We start from the raw sequence: 17953 nt of genomic DNA on the forward strand, positions 1-17953 counted from the left end.
ATTTTATTTTATCTGATCCAATAGGTAGTTTCATTTAACTGTGTGGTGAAGCAAGTATTGGAAAGTTTGTTGTGTGGAAATCTAGACACAGGGAGAGGTCCCTGGCATTGTTCTGAAAGTAAGACGTATTTGATGTGTCATCCTGCCATTTTTCCTTTTTAAATAAGGAATATGTTTTGGCCCATACCGAAATGCCTACCACCTTGGAAGGAGCTGAAGCAGCTATTAAAAAGCAAGAGGACTTCATGACCACCATGGATGCCAATGAGGAGAAGATCAACGCCGTTGTGGAGACTGGCCGGAGGCTGGTGAGCGACGGGAACATCAACTCAGACCGCATCCAGGAGAAGGTGGACTCTATTGATGACAGGTATGGTTTTCTGAGGTTCTTGGGGGATTCTCGCACCCAGGGATGTCCAAGCTTCCAAATCGTTGGTGTTCTAGTTTGCTAGCTGCCGGAATGCAACGCAACAGAGACGGATTGGCTTTTAATAAAAGGGGATTTATTTTGTTAGTTCTTCAGAGGAAAGGCAGCTAACTTTCCACTGAGGTTCTTTCTTACGTGGAAAGGCACAGGATGGTCTCTGCTGGCCTTCTCTCCAGGCCCCTGGGTTCCAACAACTTCCCCAGGGTGACTTCTTTCTGTATCTCCAAAGGCCTGGGCTGAGCTGGGAGTGCTGAGATGAGGAATGCCGAGTGCTTAGGCTATACTATGTTGTGCTCTCTCATTTAAGCACCAGCCAATTAAGTCAAACGTCATTCATTGCAGCAGGCCCGCCTCCTAGCGGACTGCAGATGTGATTAGCAACAAATGAGGTTCAGGTACCATTGGCTCATGTCCGCAGCAACAAAACTAGGTGCCTTCACCTGGCCAAGTTGACAACTAAATCTGACTACCACAGTTGGCCAGAAGTCCTCAGTACTGTGGACTTGAATTTGCCAGTGAGTGAGAGAAAAGCGTCACCTAGCAGCATTTTAATCTGTCAACCACAGAAAATTAGCAGGAGCTACACAGCTTCCTACAAATGTGGTTCTTGTTAAAACACATGCACAGGTATCTGCAGAAGACAAGACAGTCTGAGAAGCCGAACTGTCCCTTAGTCAAAGAGTCGTAAAGATCAGAGGGAATCGGGTGTAAGCCATGCCCTCTGGGAGCTGACACGGCCTGTACTGGATGGGACTTGGAGAACTAGACCTTTCCCCAACCAAGCCCGTGGAGACTTCTCCAAAGCCTGTCAGGGGAAATGAAGAGAATATGCTGTGCTGGCCCTGGGTATTTGGCAGAGCCACTGTTTAATTAAGCTACAAAGGAATGTTTATCTGACCTTTCTTAGAAAACTGGTTCTGTATCTTTTTTTATGATGAGAATAAAGGCCATTTTCTTCTGCTGCTGGGCACCTCCAGGATTGGGTACTTTTTCTTTTTAACAATTCTGAATGAATTTCGGATTGCCTAAAGGCCAATTTGATCCTACCCCTAGCTCTCTCCCTGCCTTTGTTGCTGAAGTGAGAGAGTCAGGGCAGATCAAGGTACGGATGCACCAGCAGGACCAGTTCTGGGCCAGCCATTCCAGTCCTGTTATTTCCTCTCTGGGTCAGTCACTAACCTCTGTATCATCCAGTCTATTCTAGTCCCAGTCTGGGCTAGATTTAAGGTCCATTGTGCCACTGGTGTCATCAAGAAACAAGCTCTCCCTCAAGGCTTCTTCTCTACCTCCAAATACAATGAAAAGGAAGAATTTCTTGTTGAGGGTACTCCCTTGTGTCCCACTTCCAAGAGGTTCTCCTGTCACCCAGGGGTTTGGGGGTGGGGGGTGATTAATTCTATTTTCCCATAAAGATTGAACTCCTGGCTTTCTAGCACTTCCAGTCTGTCTTTCTTCACTAATCCAGAGTCTAAACCATACATATCGTAATGGTGGTACTGTGGCATAGGGAAGAAATTACATTAATTATCATTTAGTATCTGTTGGTTTTTAAACCACTACAAAAAAAAAAAGGGAAAAAAACATTTCCTCCAGCAAATTCTTTTTAAATGAGTATGAGAAGTAAGGACTAGAGAAAATGAATCTTGTTTTTCCTAATGTTCAATTTCCTATTATTCTGTAAATACCATATCCGGTAGCCCGCCCGTGTTAGGTGAACACAGCTGGTTTCCTAACAGCGACTCGGCCGTTTGGGACACATGCACTGAGGCAGGTGCCCAGCTGCATGCTGTTTCTTCAATTATTTATATGTCCCTGGTGCTGCAGCTGCACAGGGTTTTGGAAGCAGGTGATGTTGTCAAGGGGCGAGACTCCTGGAGATAAGAGAACATTTCAGCAGCCCTCAAATGTGGCTTAACCTTCATTTTGTCCTTGACTGAGGACCTAAGCTCCTGGAATTTCAGACCCTCTTAAAGATAATCCAGTTTTTAAAAAGAAACAGAAGATCTTATTGATGAGCATAAGAAAGCAGGGTGGGGGGTCCTTTTCCACTGAGCTGTCATTAGTTTTATTTTTCTCTGCTGTTGGGAACTGGTTTCACAATACACGATCTCTAGAGGCTGCAAGATCTGAACCTGACTCGAGAGAATACTTGTCTGTTTTAAAAGTACACAGATCTCTGAATTCCAGGTGTTGTATGTAGGGGCACAAGTTAAGTCAACATCTAAATGTTCAGATCAAATCCCCTTGGCCAGAAACAGCCTGACACTGTTGTGAAACTAGTCTTGTAGAAGGCAGAATCATTATAACTTTCTTAAGTTGTGGAAATCTTGTCAATTACGGTTAGATTTTTTTTTAAGTAAAAAGTCCTGGAACAGCTGTGTGTGGACATGAGTGGCCGTTAAAATGACTGTTGGGGGGTGGGGGAAGGACAGGGACAGAGCCTGCTGTCCAAGCCCCCCTCAGGGTGTGGCTATGTGAGTCCCCTGGGTAAGAGGATGATTTTAGCCACAGCACAGTCCCAGGACACTGAGGAAAAGTACACAGCTTTATAAAGCAAGGCTGTATGTCATACAAGAAAAAAAATTAAAATTACCATCTTATTTCGATTCTTCCCAGGGACCAGAATTAAACCCAGCATCGTCTTCATGTGACGGTTGATAATAGAAGGACAGAGGGAAATAAAGCAAGAGACTGACTCTTGCCCCTACAAAGAGCAGCCCTAAAATTGTGGAAAACTACAGCTGCGTTTCATTATAACCCCCAGATCCTTCCTGTCCTTATAGCTGAATCCGTGACCCAGCCTTGAGAGAGCTCCCTCCTGAGTTTCACAGTCTGTGAATGCCATCAGTTGTTGCTGCTAGTCAACATTCAAGCCACATTCACTTCTTTTGAGTTCTCTGAGTCAGTGAGAATTTCAGCAGCTGGCATAGCTGTGTCTCGCTCCTCTAAGCACACCCCACAGAGGCCAGTCATTTGTCCATGTTCTAGATCCATGCTGGTGGACTCGGGGCTCTAAATCACCAGCCTCCCTTTGGCTTGTCCCCTCTGGGTCCCACTACAAGAGATCGATGATCTGGGTCAAAGCCTGTTGGGTGTGCCGAGACTGTACTGCTCTAGTTGATGGGCGATTATATGAGGAATGCTTTCAAAAGTGTGCCTGGTTGTATTTCTCCCTCAATGAATCTTCTCAGGGTTTTGAGGTTTTTATTCCCGTTATTTCTGTATCTAGGTTGTTTTTTGTTGTTGTTGTAACCACCATTACCTGCAAGTCTTCCTGGCTGCCCAAGCACTTTCATGAGGCACCAGGGAAGGGAATGGGATCTTTCTTTATTCACGGCCTTTGACTAAGGACGAGAGTGTCTTGCATCTTATTACCAACTGCGCCTTATGTTTCCTCCCTCCTGAAGTTTCACTTTATTTCCTTTTGCCCCCTAGATTAGTATCTGACTTCAAGAACTTTTCTTGGCATTCCTTCCCCACCTGCATTTTTAGATGAGGAATTTCTTTAGCAAATAAGTATTCCAAAGGGGTAAGCCCAGACTCTTTAACAGTCATCCAAAAGAATCCTTGGGAGGGGGATGCGATGAAAGATAGCAGTTAAGTGGCTTTGGCCTTAATTGGTTCTTCTTGCAAAAACAGTAGCCTGTCTCAAATTTTAGGGAGAAAACTCCTCCCTTTAATCTCATCTCTAGCACAATGCCATTTTAGTTTTTTGCTCCTGAGTCTGTCCCTTGGAGTTTTTATACCATTGAATACTCATAAGCTCTTTTCATGTAACATTATGTAATAAATGTTTTCTATTTTTGCATTTTGCCTAAGAAGTTATAAGCATCTTAAGATCCTTTTTTCCTGCAGCTATGGAACCCCTTTCGACTAATACTTGTCATAATAGTTTATTATTTATCTGAGTAAAAGATATAAATAATATATATGATATGATATATTGTTTATATTTTATACATTATATATATGATATACTATTTAGTTATATTTTTTACCTAAAAATCAGGTTAAGAGGTCCCTGCAGTGTTCACCTGGCAGTTGTGTTTCCCTTTGTGAAGTGCCCATTTTTTACTCAGAGGCTCAGTGGTGGCTGGAGTCTGGAGGAGCTGCGGGAGCGGAGGGCTTGGCCCGTGGCTCCCCGGGCAAGGATAGCCATGGTGCTGTTCCTGTCAGCTGTTGACACTGAAGGTCCATGTGGCATCACTGTAGACCTTTCCTTCCGTGGAGGAGGTTCTTGAAAAGTCAGCACCTCTTCCTCAGCATGTTGAAGAATCGGACTGTGTTCCTCCTCACCTTGAGCTGTGGGCTAGTGAGACTTGATGGCCCACCTTGTGCAGGCATATGCAGCACAAATTGCTTTGTGAATCGGGATGAAAAAATAATTTGCATGCTGTTCCTTGCCCACTATATACCCTGTACCTAGACTGGCTTTCTTCTTTAGATTACGTGAAAATACCAAGGAGGCAGTATTCGTGGAAATGCTCCGTAATTCTCAGTGTGATAGAGCTCATCTCCTACTGCAGTGGAGTCATTTAAAAGTCCTTTTCAAGGTGTTCACTTTGCTGTTCTTTAGTTTCTGGTGGAGAAACTAAGCCACTGGGCATGAGAAGGAAGTTTGCGGGCAAGTGCCAGGACCTCCGAGGGTGGTCGGGAAGAAGCTGTGTGTGCAGCGTTTGCCCTGTCGGTGGAGTTGTGAGCATCCCCTGCCCCTCCTCACTCACCACATTCAGCTCCTTCCATTTTTTTTTATGAGTGCCTTTTCACCTTCGAACCTTGTTAACTTGTTAAACCTTGTCTCAACAAAGAGTGGGGTTGAGTAGATATTATAACCATAGAGATCCAAAAAGTGATCAGTCGTTCCTAGGTTTTGCTGTGAGTCTTTTTCTCAAGATGGGAACCTCTTTATGGGCAACATTTTAAAGGAAGTTATATGATTATATATAAGTATATATATTCTTAGCCCTATACCTATCCTGTCACATAAGAGTTTCTTGAGTTCACCCACAGTGCCTAAATTGTGAGTACATGCATATTGCAAGGCCAGTGTTTTTTTTTTCTTTTGCCAGTTCAGGGAGCAGCAGGTTCACAGACAGCATCCAACCATGCCTTTGGGTTAGTGTGTGGCTTGGGCAGGGGTTTTGTTCTTTTTGTGCCATGGCTGCCTCACTTGGAGGACCCTAAAATCTCGTGTTTCTCTTACCTTCCGCGTGTGATCGAAAACTGCAAACAAACTCTTTTCAGTGTATATCAAAGTGTGGGGAAGAAATCGAATTATAAATTCTGTTTCAAGATCCCCTACTTTTCTTAAAATTGTTGTCATTGTTGTTATAACAGACACAGGAAGAATCGTGAGGCAGCCAGCGAGCTCTTGATGCGACTGAAGGACAACAGAGATCTTCAGAAATTTCTGCAAGATTGTCAGGAGGTGAGGCACCCTTTAATTCCCACCCCCTACCTCCCACAACCCCTCCTGGTCTCCGGTGGCAGCCAGCCAACATTCTGCAACATAGCCCCTTCAACTGGGAACTTCACCCAGGCCAGAAATTCCTGTCACCCGACTCATGTGGGAGTGGGGAGGCTCAGTGCCCAGTCAGCTCTCTAACCCCCGAGGACACTGCTCACTCCATACATTCTCAGATCATTGTAATCCAGGACTGCGTTGCCCACTGCCCTAGCCACTAGTCACACATGACTATTTAAATTATTTAAAATTAGTTAAAGATGTAGCTCCTCACTCACCCAGCCCTTATTTTACGTGCTTGGTAGCCACTTTTGACTAGTGGTGACCATACTGAACAGCATAGAGTGTGACCTTTCCATCACCCCAGAAGGTTCTGTCCTAGAATATCCTACAACCTGAACACATGTTGAATTGTTAGTATTTAAAGCAGTGTACATGTGAATGATATGGAAGGAAAGAACTAAAAGGAACTGGAATGAATTGGCTACCAGGTAAGAAGCAGAAGTTTAAACACACACACACACAACAGATAAACCAAGTTTCTTATTCACTTAAGGCTAAAATCTCCACCTTTCAGGTTCATTGGGGTATATGTCTTATACCATGAGCAATAATCCTGATGGCAAACATCATGTTTTAACATGTGGGATTAATCTGATGATTCTCATTCTAGTCCATGCTCCCCCAACCCATGTATAAACAAAACTGTGAAAAACTTTAATCAGCTAATAAACACCAGTCTGTCTTCAAGCCAGCTGGAGAAAAGCATCTAGCTGACTTCACATGTGTGAATTCATGAGCAATCAGATTTTCCTATCTGCCAGGGGACAACTGACACTCAGGACTCTCAGGTTTATTAGGAAAACCTCCTAGAAAGCAGAAATAGGATGAAGTACGTCCAAGGAGAGTGTAGAGGGGTAGAGGGAGTGGGGATGGCATCAAGTCCTGAGCTGAGAATATGACTCAAATCATCACACGCACCTCTCATGCACACTTGTGGCCGTGTGGTGAAGGGAATATAGCTATTGTAATGACATGTTAGATTATTTGTGACAGAAGTACTTCATGTCCATCGAACTATTGTCTTATTGTGAGTCTTGCAAAATGTTCCAGCAGCAGCTAAATCTTAAGAAGGAAAGTCCTAAACTATGTAGCATAGGGTCTATCGGCTTTCGGTGCCACGTTGATGAATCTAAGTCTTTGGAGGATTTGCCCAGAGACAGACGCGAGTGCCTCTCCTAAGTGACTTTTGAGCGCTAGTAATCCATTTGAATAAGATGCTCTTTTAAAGAGACATTCGTGTCCCAAGACAGGGCGTGGAGGAGAGTAAGGGGACCTAAATTTGGCTGAGTGGAGTTGAATGTTGTGCTACAGTGAATACCGAGTGGCCCTTTAGTGTTGGAGGAAGTAAAAGGTATGGGGAGATGTCTGCAGGCAGGGCTGGGCCTTCTGTGATGACGGTAGTCCCTGTATCACCTTGATTTGATGTTTCCTTTGAAACACCATAAATGGCTTATTTTAATCTCAGTCCGTGTTCCCTGAGGGTACACAGGGATTTCTTGGGATCCTTGCTTCAGGGGCAAGTTAACGGGATGAAATTCATTTCTCCTGCCATGGGGGAGCCGGCACTAACTTTGAGAAAAAGAGTGCCAAGATGCTATTAGGAGGTGAGTGGGTGGCTCTTGAGAGAACCTCAGTTGCATCTGGAATTTCCAGTCCCCTGTCTGAAATCCTTCCATACGTGTGGATTCATAAATAGAAGTATGTGGAAAAAGTAAGTAAATAAAACAATGGTCCTGCCCAATGAAATCACAGGAAACGGTCAGTTGTAGACCTTTCGATCTTTTTTCCCATTTGTTCCACATTAGTATCCTTAGTTACAAGGAGTTTACTTCCCAGCCCAAACCACTGCTGGTTGCCAGTTTCCGTTTTGAAAGCCTGGAGGGACTCAGTCCTGCATGATTTCTCCTTGTGGTGTGCAGGAAAGTTTTGGCTGGATCTTTTTATGTCACTGAGATGATTTGCAGGCCTCCTTGTAACGGCTCTGTTAAGTCTCCTAAGTTTATCCTTTCTCCCCCTGTTCTGTCTCTCCATGAGCCTTGTTAAAAATTTAGTGCAACTGTAGTCTCTACAGAGGTGTCAGGCATCCCCCATTAACACACACCATCTCTGCTGAGTGACAGGATTTAGCTCAGTTTTGGGGACTCCAGGACACTTAGTGTAGAAATGCAAGCATAGGTGATAACGTGTTATTGTTTGGCTGTAAACTTTCAGCATAAGTATATCTGTTTTAAGCCAGAAGCTCTAAGAATGGAGACAAACCCTAAATTTGAAAATATTCCTATTAGGCCGGTAGATATTGACAAAACACCCAGAGGTCAAATTTAATACCATTACTGATTCTTGGTGTTGCTCAAGGCCCAGAGAATCCAGGGATTTCTCCCTCTGTCATAATCCCTTCTTCATGGGAGCCTTGGCTAGAGGAGACTGGGATGGGGAAACCAGCCCTATGTGCCACCACCCATCCCCATAAACATCACCTGGATGGTGTTTGTTCCATCAGTACCATGGAAATGATCAAGGACCTGCCTGCTTCCAGTTAAGGATAGAGGTATAAAGAGCATAGGTTTAGCAGTGTTATTTTAAGAAGATCCGAAAATGAATGATTTAAAAAGCATCTTATCTGGTCTCCCTCACCCCCGCCTTACACCTGATTTTTCTGAAATTGCTGATTTTTTCAGGAGGGCAGTATGACAAGATTTATCTGCCACAGGAATAGTGGGTTCAGTACTTTGCATTTAAGTGAATTCAGTGATCAAAGCATTTTTCCTATTCTTTTCCAATGTGCACAGCATTTTTTTTCTGCCGAGAACAAGGACACTCTTCAATGACCTTTGCAGATACCCACAAATAATCATTTTAGCTCTAGTTTCAGAATGCTGATGAACTAGCACGTTCCATAGATCCATTTATTGTGCTGCACTGCATAATGCTTTATCTGTAAGATGATGTGTTCAGCAAAGTACATGTTTGTCTGTAAGCCTCTGATTTTTATGTAGCTCTTCTTTTAGTCCCTCTTGGGTAGGTGGTTATGAATAGAGAAACTATGAATGTCTTTGGCACTTTCAGTAAATGCCTTTTATTGTATTTAATCTGTTTGTGTGTGTAGAATATAATACAGGGAGAAGTTTTGTCATTTGGTTTCCTTTTTACCTCTCTGCCCCTTTGATTGACTAGATGGTCATGGTATTTTTCAAATTTCAGCTACCCCCAAAACTGAAAAATAGGTAAATCTTCTAACGTAGGAAATTTAGTGTCCTATTGTTCTGTAACCCATCTGTTGTACTAATTTACAAAGAGCTTAGGAGATTTATTGGCTTTTTTCCTCACCAAAAAGTGGGATCAAAGATCTTCCCACTTTTCCTTTCAGTTCCCTCCCTCTGCCTGGCGATAAGCCTGAGAAGGGTAGAGATGGAGCCCAAAGTCTGTCCACATTCAGTGCCAGAGCGGCTCCTGTGACCCACTTCATTTTCCTTGACATGGTTTCTGAAGAACAGCCTTTCTGTTGTTTAAATTTATGGGGAAGCCTTTCTCAGCAGCAGTACGGAGTGCTGGTGAACAGCCTTGGAAATGTTGACTCTCTAAGACTCTCCTCTTGGTTTTCTGTGCCATTTATAAAACTTTGGAGTTAGGACCATGAAGCCATTCATTTGCAAACTTGTTGGGACAGACTGGTGTAAAAGTGAACTTCTGGAGTCATGCAGGAGAAGGGACATGTTCCCTGAGTTCGTTTGTTTCTAGTTCTGGGCTGACTCTGCATTCCATTTCTCGTCTTTTGCCTCAGCAAACAAAAGGCTCTGCCTGGGTTAGGGCTCTGCACAGGGTGGGAGTTAGGACTCTGGCCAATGAGAAGCAGGCAGCAGCTACATGCTGGGGCCAATTTGGGATGAAAGCCAATGGGAGAAGTGAGGCCAGGGGCCGGATGTCTGGCCAGCTTGCACCCCTGAGCCTTGTAAGAGATCTCCCTTCTCATCTGTCAGTGGTTGGCAGGCTCTTCTGTGGCTTTCCAGAGTTCAGATTCAAGTAGACATGTAGGGTCTCAAAATCAAGTCTTGTGAAATGTTGGTCTAAGTGGAAGGTTCTTTAGGGAAATAGAAACTATAGAGAAAGAGGTGTGAAGAGAATTCAAACTTGGAGGACAAATTGAAAGGGCATTGTTTTTGGCTTAACCCTGTAGTAAGCAAGTTATTTATGCCTTTTGGCATTCTTGTAGATGTACCCATGAAAGGGGATGGAGGTAGGGAATAAAAGAGGAGGATTTTTAAGTTTTGTTTTTTTTTGTTTTTGTTTGAGAAAACTAAAAGAATAGAAAGAGCACCAAATGGAGTATAAAAGATAGTCATAGGTAACATGATATAACTGATGCAGGTATTTGAAAGAGAAGAAAGTTGTGACTTGGACTGGTTAGAGCAGAATTTTAAACAATTCTTTAGGGGGAAAGCTGGCTAAGAGAGCCAAGCATTTTTCATTTTAAGAGCCAGACATTTTGCATGATGGTGCATAAGAGCTTTTGTATTTTTGCATTTAATGTTAGCTGCACATTTTAGAGCAGAGCTCAAGTACAACCTCTCCATGCAAGTTAATGGATACCTGTCATGACGGGACCAGGTGGTAAAGTTAAATATTTGGTTGGTTTTTGTTGTGGGAATGTGCATCCTGTAAACATAATCCTTTCTGGGCAGAAGGAAGGCCAATTCTGTGATCACAGTCTCTGAAACTCTCCTAAATTTTTTTTCCCCTAGCTATCTCTCTGGATCAATGAAAAGATGCTTACAGCACAGGACATGTCTTACGATGAAGCTAGAAATCTGCACAGTAAATGGCTAAAACATCAAGCATTTATGGCAGAACTTGCATCAAACAAAGAATGGCTTGACAAAATTGAGAAGGTGAGTGAAAATGTTGAAGGGGCTCCCCCTCCCCCATTCAGTCGTTTAGGCACGTGAGAAAATGAACCGGGTGGAAAAGAGCTCCCTTTGATTTGGCTTATTTCCCAATATATTTGAGTCACACCTCATCATATACAAAGTTACATGGCCAGCAGCATCCCACTTCCACGTTCCAGTTCCTGACTTCAAACCACCAGGTGGGAGAAAAGCAGAAATTCAGATGGTCCAGAGCACTTGATGTATCTTCTAAGGAGTACTAGGTGTTTGGTCTCTTGGTGTATCTCATGCACTATGGGTGGAAGCTCCCGCTGTCTTTATCAAATTATATGTACTGCAATATGAGAACTTAAAAATGTTATGTATATTAAGTTTTCCCTATTTTCTTGGGTGGCTTCTATATCCAAAGCACTATATAAATTGTGAAAATGTGTTGTTTTGGCACAAAGGTGGCCTGTGCAGCATAACCGAATGTGACTGAGACGTCCCTCCCCCCCCAGGTCCCTTTTCTCCCTTCACAGTTTTTGTGTAACTATTAAAATAATGTGATCTTTTGGGAAGTGGAATGGATGAAGTCTTAGGTTATTAACATTTCATGTGCCGTCACACCGGTTGAAACTGTGTTTGAGCAAGGAGCAACCACTTGTTACTCAGCTCCCGTGAAATCCGTACAACGTGCATGGAGTACACCGTCGATTGTACTGAGCAGTAGCTTCCCGTGGAAAAACTGTGTGTGCGTGTGCATATAGATGTGTATATTGAATGAAGGGGTATATCACAAATCACATCTTAGATTTTTCACATCGGCACTTATTCTGTATTTATTTAAGACCACACTGATTTGTGTTTTCCAGGAAGGAATGCAGCTCATTTCGGAAAAGCCTGAGACAGAAGCTGTGGTGAAAGAGAAGCTCACTGGCTTACATAAAATGTGGGAAGTCCTTGAATCCACCACCCAGACCAAGGCCCAGCGGCTCTTTGATGCAAACAAAGCTGAGCTCTTCACCCAGAGCTGTGCAGACCTGGACAAATGGCTGCATGGCCTGGAGAGTCAGATTCAATCTGATGACTACGGCAAAGACCTGACCAGCGTCAACATCCTGCTGAAAAAGCAACAGGCAAGTGGACGAGGCGACAACAGCATTCCTTATTGTCTCAAGCGTCCCCATTCTTGGGAGTTGGTGCTTTGACAGCATTGAGAGGCATTTCCAGAATCTACTGGAAAGACACAATATCAGTTGAAGTAGTGGGTATCTGTGCATGGAAATAATTTATATCATCTTGGTAGTTGATGGGTGTTATCTCCATTTAACAGTGGAGAAACTATTATTTTACTCACCTCTGCATTTCAAACAAGCGAGGTGTTCATGTTTGTACAGGTCACTGTATAACTTCTGGAGAGGTGACAGTTGTCTGAGTTGCTCAAGGTGTTTTACAGATAATAAAAGAAATCTAACAGTTTTTTACTTGGTGATTGAAAAGCACTAAGGGCACTAATGAATTTATGAGAAAACAGGCCTAACAAGGTCAAGAAAGCAAGTCAGTGGCAGAATCTTCCAGTGGCTTCCTGGCTGGGTTTGCAGTGCATGGCTGTGTCCCACCCGAGCCCAGCAGTTCTGCTTGGAACCAGTCTACAAAGATGGGCTCTGCTGAATGCCAGGGCTTATTTCTTCATCCAAGGTGACACCAACCTTACTTTTTCTGAATGATGTGGTTACTCTGCATTAAGGAAGCTTTTTCATGGATCATGTGATTTATAGTCATAGCTGTTTACCTCCCCTACCTGCAAAGGGAGTCATGTAATTCATTCCCAGACACTGACCCCTTGTCTGCCCACCTATAGGCTCCTTGGGGTGGTGTTTCCTGAGTGGGAAGCCTTTGCTTCCACCACTACCTATTTCCCTTCATGTAAATAAGCAACTTATATTTATTAGCTTATTATCCAGTATGTAAAAAACAAAACAAGGGCTGGCCACGATGGCTCAGCAGGCAGAGTTCTTACCTGCCATGCTGGAGACTTGGGTTTGATTCCCAGTGCCTGCCTATGTGAAAAACAAACAAAACAAAAAAAGAAGTCAGCCTTCTGATTGAAGGAATTAAGGGAAGGCCGGGCCACAGTGGCTCAGCAGGTAAGAATGCTTGCCTGCCATGCTCGAGGACCCGGGTTCGATTCCCGGTGCCTGCCCACGTAAAAAAAAAAAAAAAGGAATGTTATTACATTAGCTCCCCATCCCCTACCTCCTTCTTACCTAAAAGTGTGGTGACCCTCCAACAAGTGTATTCCATCCTAATAGTTGACTTGACTTCCAACATCAAATGAAGGACTGTCCTGTTCCCATAACTAACTAGTGCTTGTTTCCCTTATCAGTTCCTTCCCCAGTTCTTAGGTGAACTCTAATATCACTCCCAATTTTAAAATCCTCAATGTAGTACTTTAAAAAATGAGCTGGTGAAGAGTGCTGGGCTGAATGGTAGCTCAGTAGAGGCTTGAACCATTCCCTGGCCTCTACACTCTGTAAGTTCATATCCTTCAGCCTCCCCTGTGGGTCAGTGCGGAAGCAAGTGTTGTGTAGGACGGGCGGCAGTCCCCATCTCCGGTGCGAGGGCCAGTCTGCTGTCTACCCCCAGATGCTGGAGAACCAGATGGAAGTCCGGAAGAAGGAGATTGAAGAGCTCCAGAGCCAGGCCCAGGCCTTGAGTCAGGAGGGGAAGAGCACCGACGAGGTGGACAGCAAGCGCCTCACCGTGCAGACCAAGTTCATGGAGTTGCTGGAGCCCTTGAGTGAGAGGAAGCATAACCTGTTGGCCTCCAAAGAGATCCATCAGTTCAACCGGGATGTGGAGGACGAGATCGTGAGTAGGCCCTTGCTGCAGGAGCGGCTTGTCCATAAATCTCGCTTGTCTTCAAGCCCCTGTCCTCGTTACTCTGTTGCGCTCACCATGCCTGAATCTTGTACAGGTTCTTTTCTCTGTCACACAGAATGCAGCTTCACTGTTCTGGGTTTCTGAAGATTCTCTGGGTTTTTCATACCCCAAAATGACATTTTAGACTCATAGTGAGTCTGATACTGGGGATGAAGGTAGGATTGGGGAGACTAACCCTTGCTCTGTATCCCAGATGCAGGGCCCACTTTCTTCGCAGCCCTTCCACAAGGGATTGAGCACACTATCTCCATGAAGCTGACCTCTCTGCTCTCCCCTGCTGCTTGTTTGTATCATATGTTTATCCTGCTGAGTGGTCCTGGGACTTGATCTCACCACCTGTTTGCAATTCTTTCCAGCTGTGGGTTGGAGAGAGGATGCCCTTGGCAACTTCCACAGATCATGGCCACAACCTCCAGACTGTGCAGCTGTTGATAAAGAAAAATCAGGTAAATGTTTGAGAATAGCTTAGCCTGATAAATAATTGCCCTGAATTACAAGGCAGAGAATGTGATTACTGTGGGGCCCTAGCAGCACAATATAAACACCAGGCTGTTGCAATTAACACGTCTTTTTGTCTGTTTGCCACTTCCACACAGACCCTGCAGAAAGAAATCCAAGGCCACCAGCCTCGCATTGACGACATCTTCGAGAGGAGCCAAAACATCGTCACCGACAGCAGTAGCCTCAATGCTGAGGCCATCAGGCAGAGGCTCGCTGACCTGAAGCAGCTGTGGGGCCTCCTCATCGAGGAGACGGAGAAGCGCCACAGACGCCTCGAGGAGTCGCACAAGGCCCAGCAGTACTACTTTGACGCGGCAGAGGCCGAGGCGTGGATGAGTGAGCAGGAGCTGTACATGATGTCTGAGGAAAAGGCCAAGGTGAGAGAGGCCCCCGCCCTCTGTGAGGGGAGGCGGGCAAGCCTTTCTGCCCCCGAAGAACCTTAGACTCACACCCGAGCCTGTTTCCCTGCTGGTGGCTTTTGTGTGTGTGTGAAAAGTCCCATTTCATGCCTCTGAGTGTCCCTGGTCTCTGTGGTGCCTAAAGGTGTCAGACCTGGCCCGCAGTTCCCCTTGACGTGCAATTTTCTTGTCTGAATCCTGGTGTGTCACTCAGTATGAACTCAGGTTCATACTTTTAATTCTCTTTCTCTCTAATAAAAATCTTTCAGAGTACTTCTTGGTCTCTAGTTACAGGATTAACTAAACTTTACCATATACAAGATGTTTCTGAGACTATCTGAAGGGTCCTTGCAAGTCCAGCCTCCTGCAGTCTGCCTGGTAGACTGAGGAGCTTTAGCCAGCAGGATGCACTTGGTCTGCCTGAGCTTTGCTGTGTTCCTCGGAGGGGTCTTGTATCGCCCTCAAAAGCGTTCATCACTCATTCAGGCCCCCTACGGTCCAGCCACATAGGTTCTGCTCCCCACCACCCATCCCACGTTTCTGGTCTACTCGTTTCTGATGATCCTTCCCCCTGCCCCATCATGGGCTTAGCCTGTTCCCCCTGAAGGTGGTGCTGTCTCCGGAGACTGTGGGTGTGACCATCGCCTTCTTTGCAGGACGAGCAGAGCGCTGTCTCCATGCTGAAGAAGCACCAGATTTTGGAGCAAGCTGTGGAGGACTATGCAGAGACTGTGCATCAGCTCTCCAAGACTAGCCGGGCCCTGGTGGCTGACAGCCATCCTGAAAGGTGGGTGCCATTCGTACAAAGAGGGCCCCAGCCGCCAGTTCCTCCTAGTAAGAGGCTCTTACTACACCAGGTGAAAAGAAAATGGCAGTGTTTATCTTGAGTGGCTAAGGTGAATGTGTGAGAAGCACTGGCCCCGTAGGTCCATGCTGAGTAGGAACGGTGAACTGTTGGGTTAGAAAATCACTCTCATGGATTAAATAAATGTCTCCCATCAATAGATGGGATGAGCCCGGCATGCACATTGACATCACAGGTGCATTTCGTAAGAGCATTTACTCCTGGGTTCAATTTCCAGTGCAAGGAAGTAATTATGTGATAGAGCAAGTTTTAAAAGGTGAGGTAGACAGCAATACATGGGACTAAAATAAAAGGTCTCCCAGGAAGAACAAAATGTCTGATTTGATATTAATGTATAGGACCCAGCTCTTATACATTAATGCTTAGAAAGCCTTTGAAGAAGAAGAGATCAGGGTGGTGCTCACCCATTCTACCAGGCCCCTGTCTTAACTTCAGGGCCCATCATTTTAGGCTCTCTGTGCAACTGCCTATTCATGAGTCAGAAAGGAAAGGAGCTGGTTGTGCACCTTAGCCTGGGGGGAGATGAGGTGTGCTCAGTGGCCATGCTGGTAATCAGGACGGCCTTACCGTGCCCATGATGAAGGGTCTCAGGAAAGTGGCCTTTATCTCCTTTTACAGGATTGTCATTCGAGAGGTAGGGAGTGGGTGGCAGGGTGAAGGGATGGGAAGCAGCCTCCTGCCTATAGCCCCAGAATCCTGAAACCAGTAGCAGCAGGGTCAGCTCTCCCAGCAGGCACAAGCCCAGAGAAAGGACAGGCTGGTGTGTGCCAGGCAGGGCACAGCATTGGTTCCTTGGGTCATGTGGTGCTTGAGAGTGGATGCTCCCTGACCATCAACTTTATGTTAGCTTTCAGCATCGAAGGAAATCCTGACTTCCAGAACCAGTGAAGCAGAGGGCTAGGGTTTTCCTCCCCTCCCTTCATCATCATGCTCAGAATGCCTTCAGCCTTAACTATTGTGTTTCGATTACATATCAGCATTTCATTATGAAGTTGAGGTCAGATCTCAGAGTTTTATTCTCAGACTAAATAGATTCACCCAAAGTTCCCTTTGAGAAGTATTTTGTAACACCCTGTCCCAGTATTTAAATCGCATTTGTTTTCTCCCTGAAGAAAATTGACGTTTACACCGTACGCACACACTTCTCTCTCTTTCAGCGAGCGCATCAGCATGCGGCAGTCCAAAGTGGATAAGCTTTACGCTGGGCTGAAAGACCTTGCTGAGGAGAGGAGAGGCAAGCTGGATGAGAGGCACAGGCTGTTCCAGCTCAACCGGGAAGTGGATGACCTGGAGCAGTGGATCGCCGAGAGGGAGGTGGTCGCAGGGTCGCACGAGCTGGGGCAGGACTATGAGCATGTCACGGCAAGTACTTAGGCCGGGGCATGAGTGATGGTGCAACAAGGGCTGCCGAAGGCCCTGAGCAGATGCCCCACGTCTGGACCTGGGGCAGAGGTCACGCCTGAAGTTTTGTTTCACCTTGGTGTTTTTGTCCCACCCGGGTGACTTTGACTTAGGTGGGTTAACTTCTCTAGCCCTCCCTCCACCAGTGGTTAACGGAGGTGGGGGCTACAGCAAGGAAGAAGAAAACCTGGTTGTGAAGAGATTTTAGAGCCAAGTCGTGTGCATTACTGTTACCTCTCCCTTAGGGGCAGTTTCCATCCGAAGGATATTCATGTGATAAAGAAATAAAATTTTCACAATGGTCTCCCTGATTTCTTTGTGCTTTTCCCCATTCCAGATGTTACAAGAACGATTCCGGGAATTTGCTCGTGACACAGGGAACATTGGGCAGGAGCGCGTGGACACAGTCAATCACATGGCAGATGAGCTCATCAACTCCGGGCACTCAGATGCCGCCACCATAGCTGAGTGGAAGGATGGCCTCAACGAAGCCTGGGCTGACCTCCTGGAGCTCATCGACACAAGAACCCAGATTCTTGCGGCCTCGTATGAACTGCACAAGTTTTACCATGACGCCAAGGAGATCTTTGGGCGCATACAGGACAAGCACAAGAAGCTCCCTGAGGAGCTTGGGAGAGACCAGAACACCGTGGAGACCTTACAGAGAATGCACACTACATTCGAACACGACATCCAGGCTCTGGGCACTCAGGTGGGTGGGGGAGCAGTGCCAAGGTGAAGGTGGGGGCGCTAAGGTGTGTCTTTCTATAAAGGGTCTGTGCATCTCTGAGCATCTCTCCATCCCTTGGCTCCCTCAAAGAATCACCCAAATTAAAGACACACGCACACTCACACACATACTTCTGCAATGCTCCATTTGTGGGAACCTGTCCATCCATAAAGGTCTAAGTTTGCCACATTTGCAAACACTTATTAGATGAATGTCCCCATGATTAAAGAAAAAATAAACATTGCAAATGCACACACAAACATTTGCCAGTTATAGGCCTTCTTAATAAGACTTTA

The 17953-nt window shown here is 45.4% G+C and overlaps 1 protein-coding gene across 4 annotated transcripts in view; it reads left to right on the forward strand.

Annotated features, from left to right (window-relative positions):
• The window catches only part of SPTBN1 (spectrin beta, non-erythrocytic 1), a 193287-nt gene that overhangs the window by 155670 nt on the left and 19664 nt on the right, over nucleotides 1–17953 (forward strand). For all 4 annotated transcript variants that reach the window (XM_077134232.1, XM_077134231.1, XM_077134234.1 and 1 more), the window contains 10 exons: nucleotides 168–370; nucleotides 5765–5855; nucleotides 10694–10840; nucleotides 11692–11955; nucleotides 13466–13690; nucleotides 14119–14208; nucleotides 14359–14640; nucleotides 15318–15448; nucleotides 16684–16888; nucleotides 17265–17639. In XM_077134232.1, the coding sequence (XP_076990347.1) occupies nucleotides 168–370; nucleotides 5765–5855; nucleotides 10694–10840; nucleotides 11692–11955; nucleotides 13466–13690; nucleotides 14119–14208; nucleotides 14359–14640; nucleotides 15318–15448; nucleotides 16684–16888; nucleotides 17265–17639 (2013 nt within the window). The remainder of the gene's footprint in view (nucleotides 1–167; nucleotides 371–5764; nucleotides 5856–10693; nucleotides 10841–11691; nucleotides 11956–13465; nucleotides 13691–14118; nucleotides 14209–14358; nucleotides 14641–15317; nucleotides 15449–16683; nucleotides 16889–17264; nucleotides 17640–17953) is intronic.

This window comes from Tamandua tetradactyla, chromosome 17 (genome assembly GCF_023851605.1).
Source record: "Tamandua tetradactyla isolate mTamTet1 chromosome 17, mTamTet1.pri, whole genome shotgun sequence".
Taxonomy (NCBI): domain Eukaryota; kingdom Metazoa; phylum Chordata; class Mammalia; order Pilosa; family Myrmecophagidae; genus Tamandua; species Tamandua tetradactyla.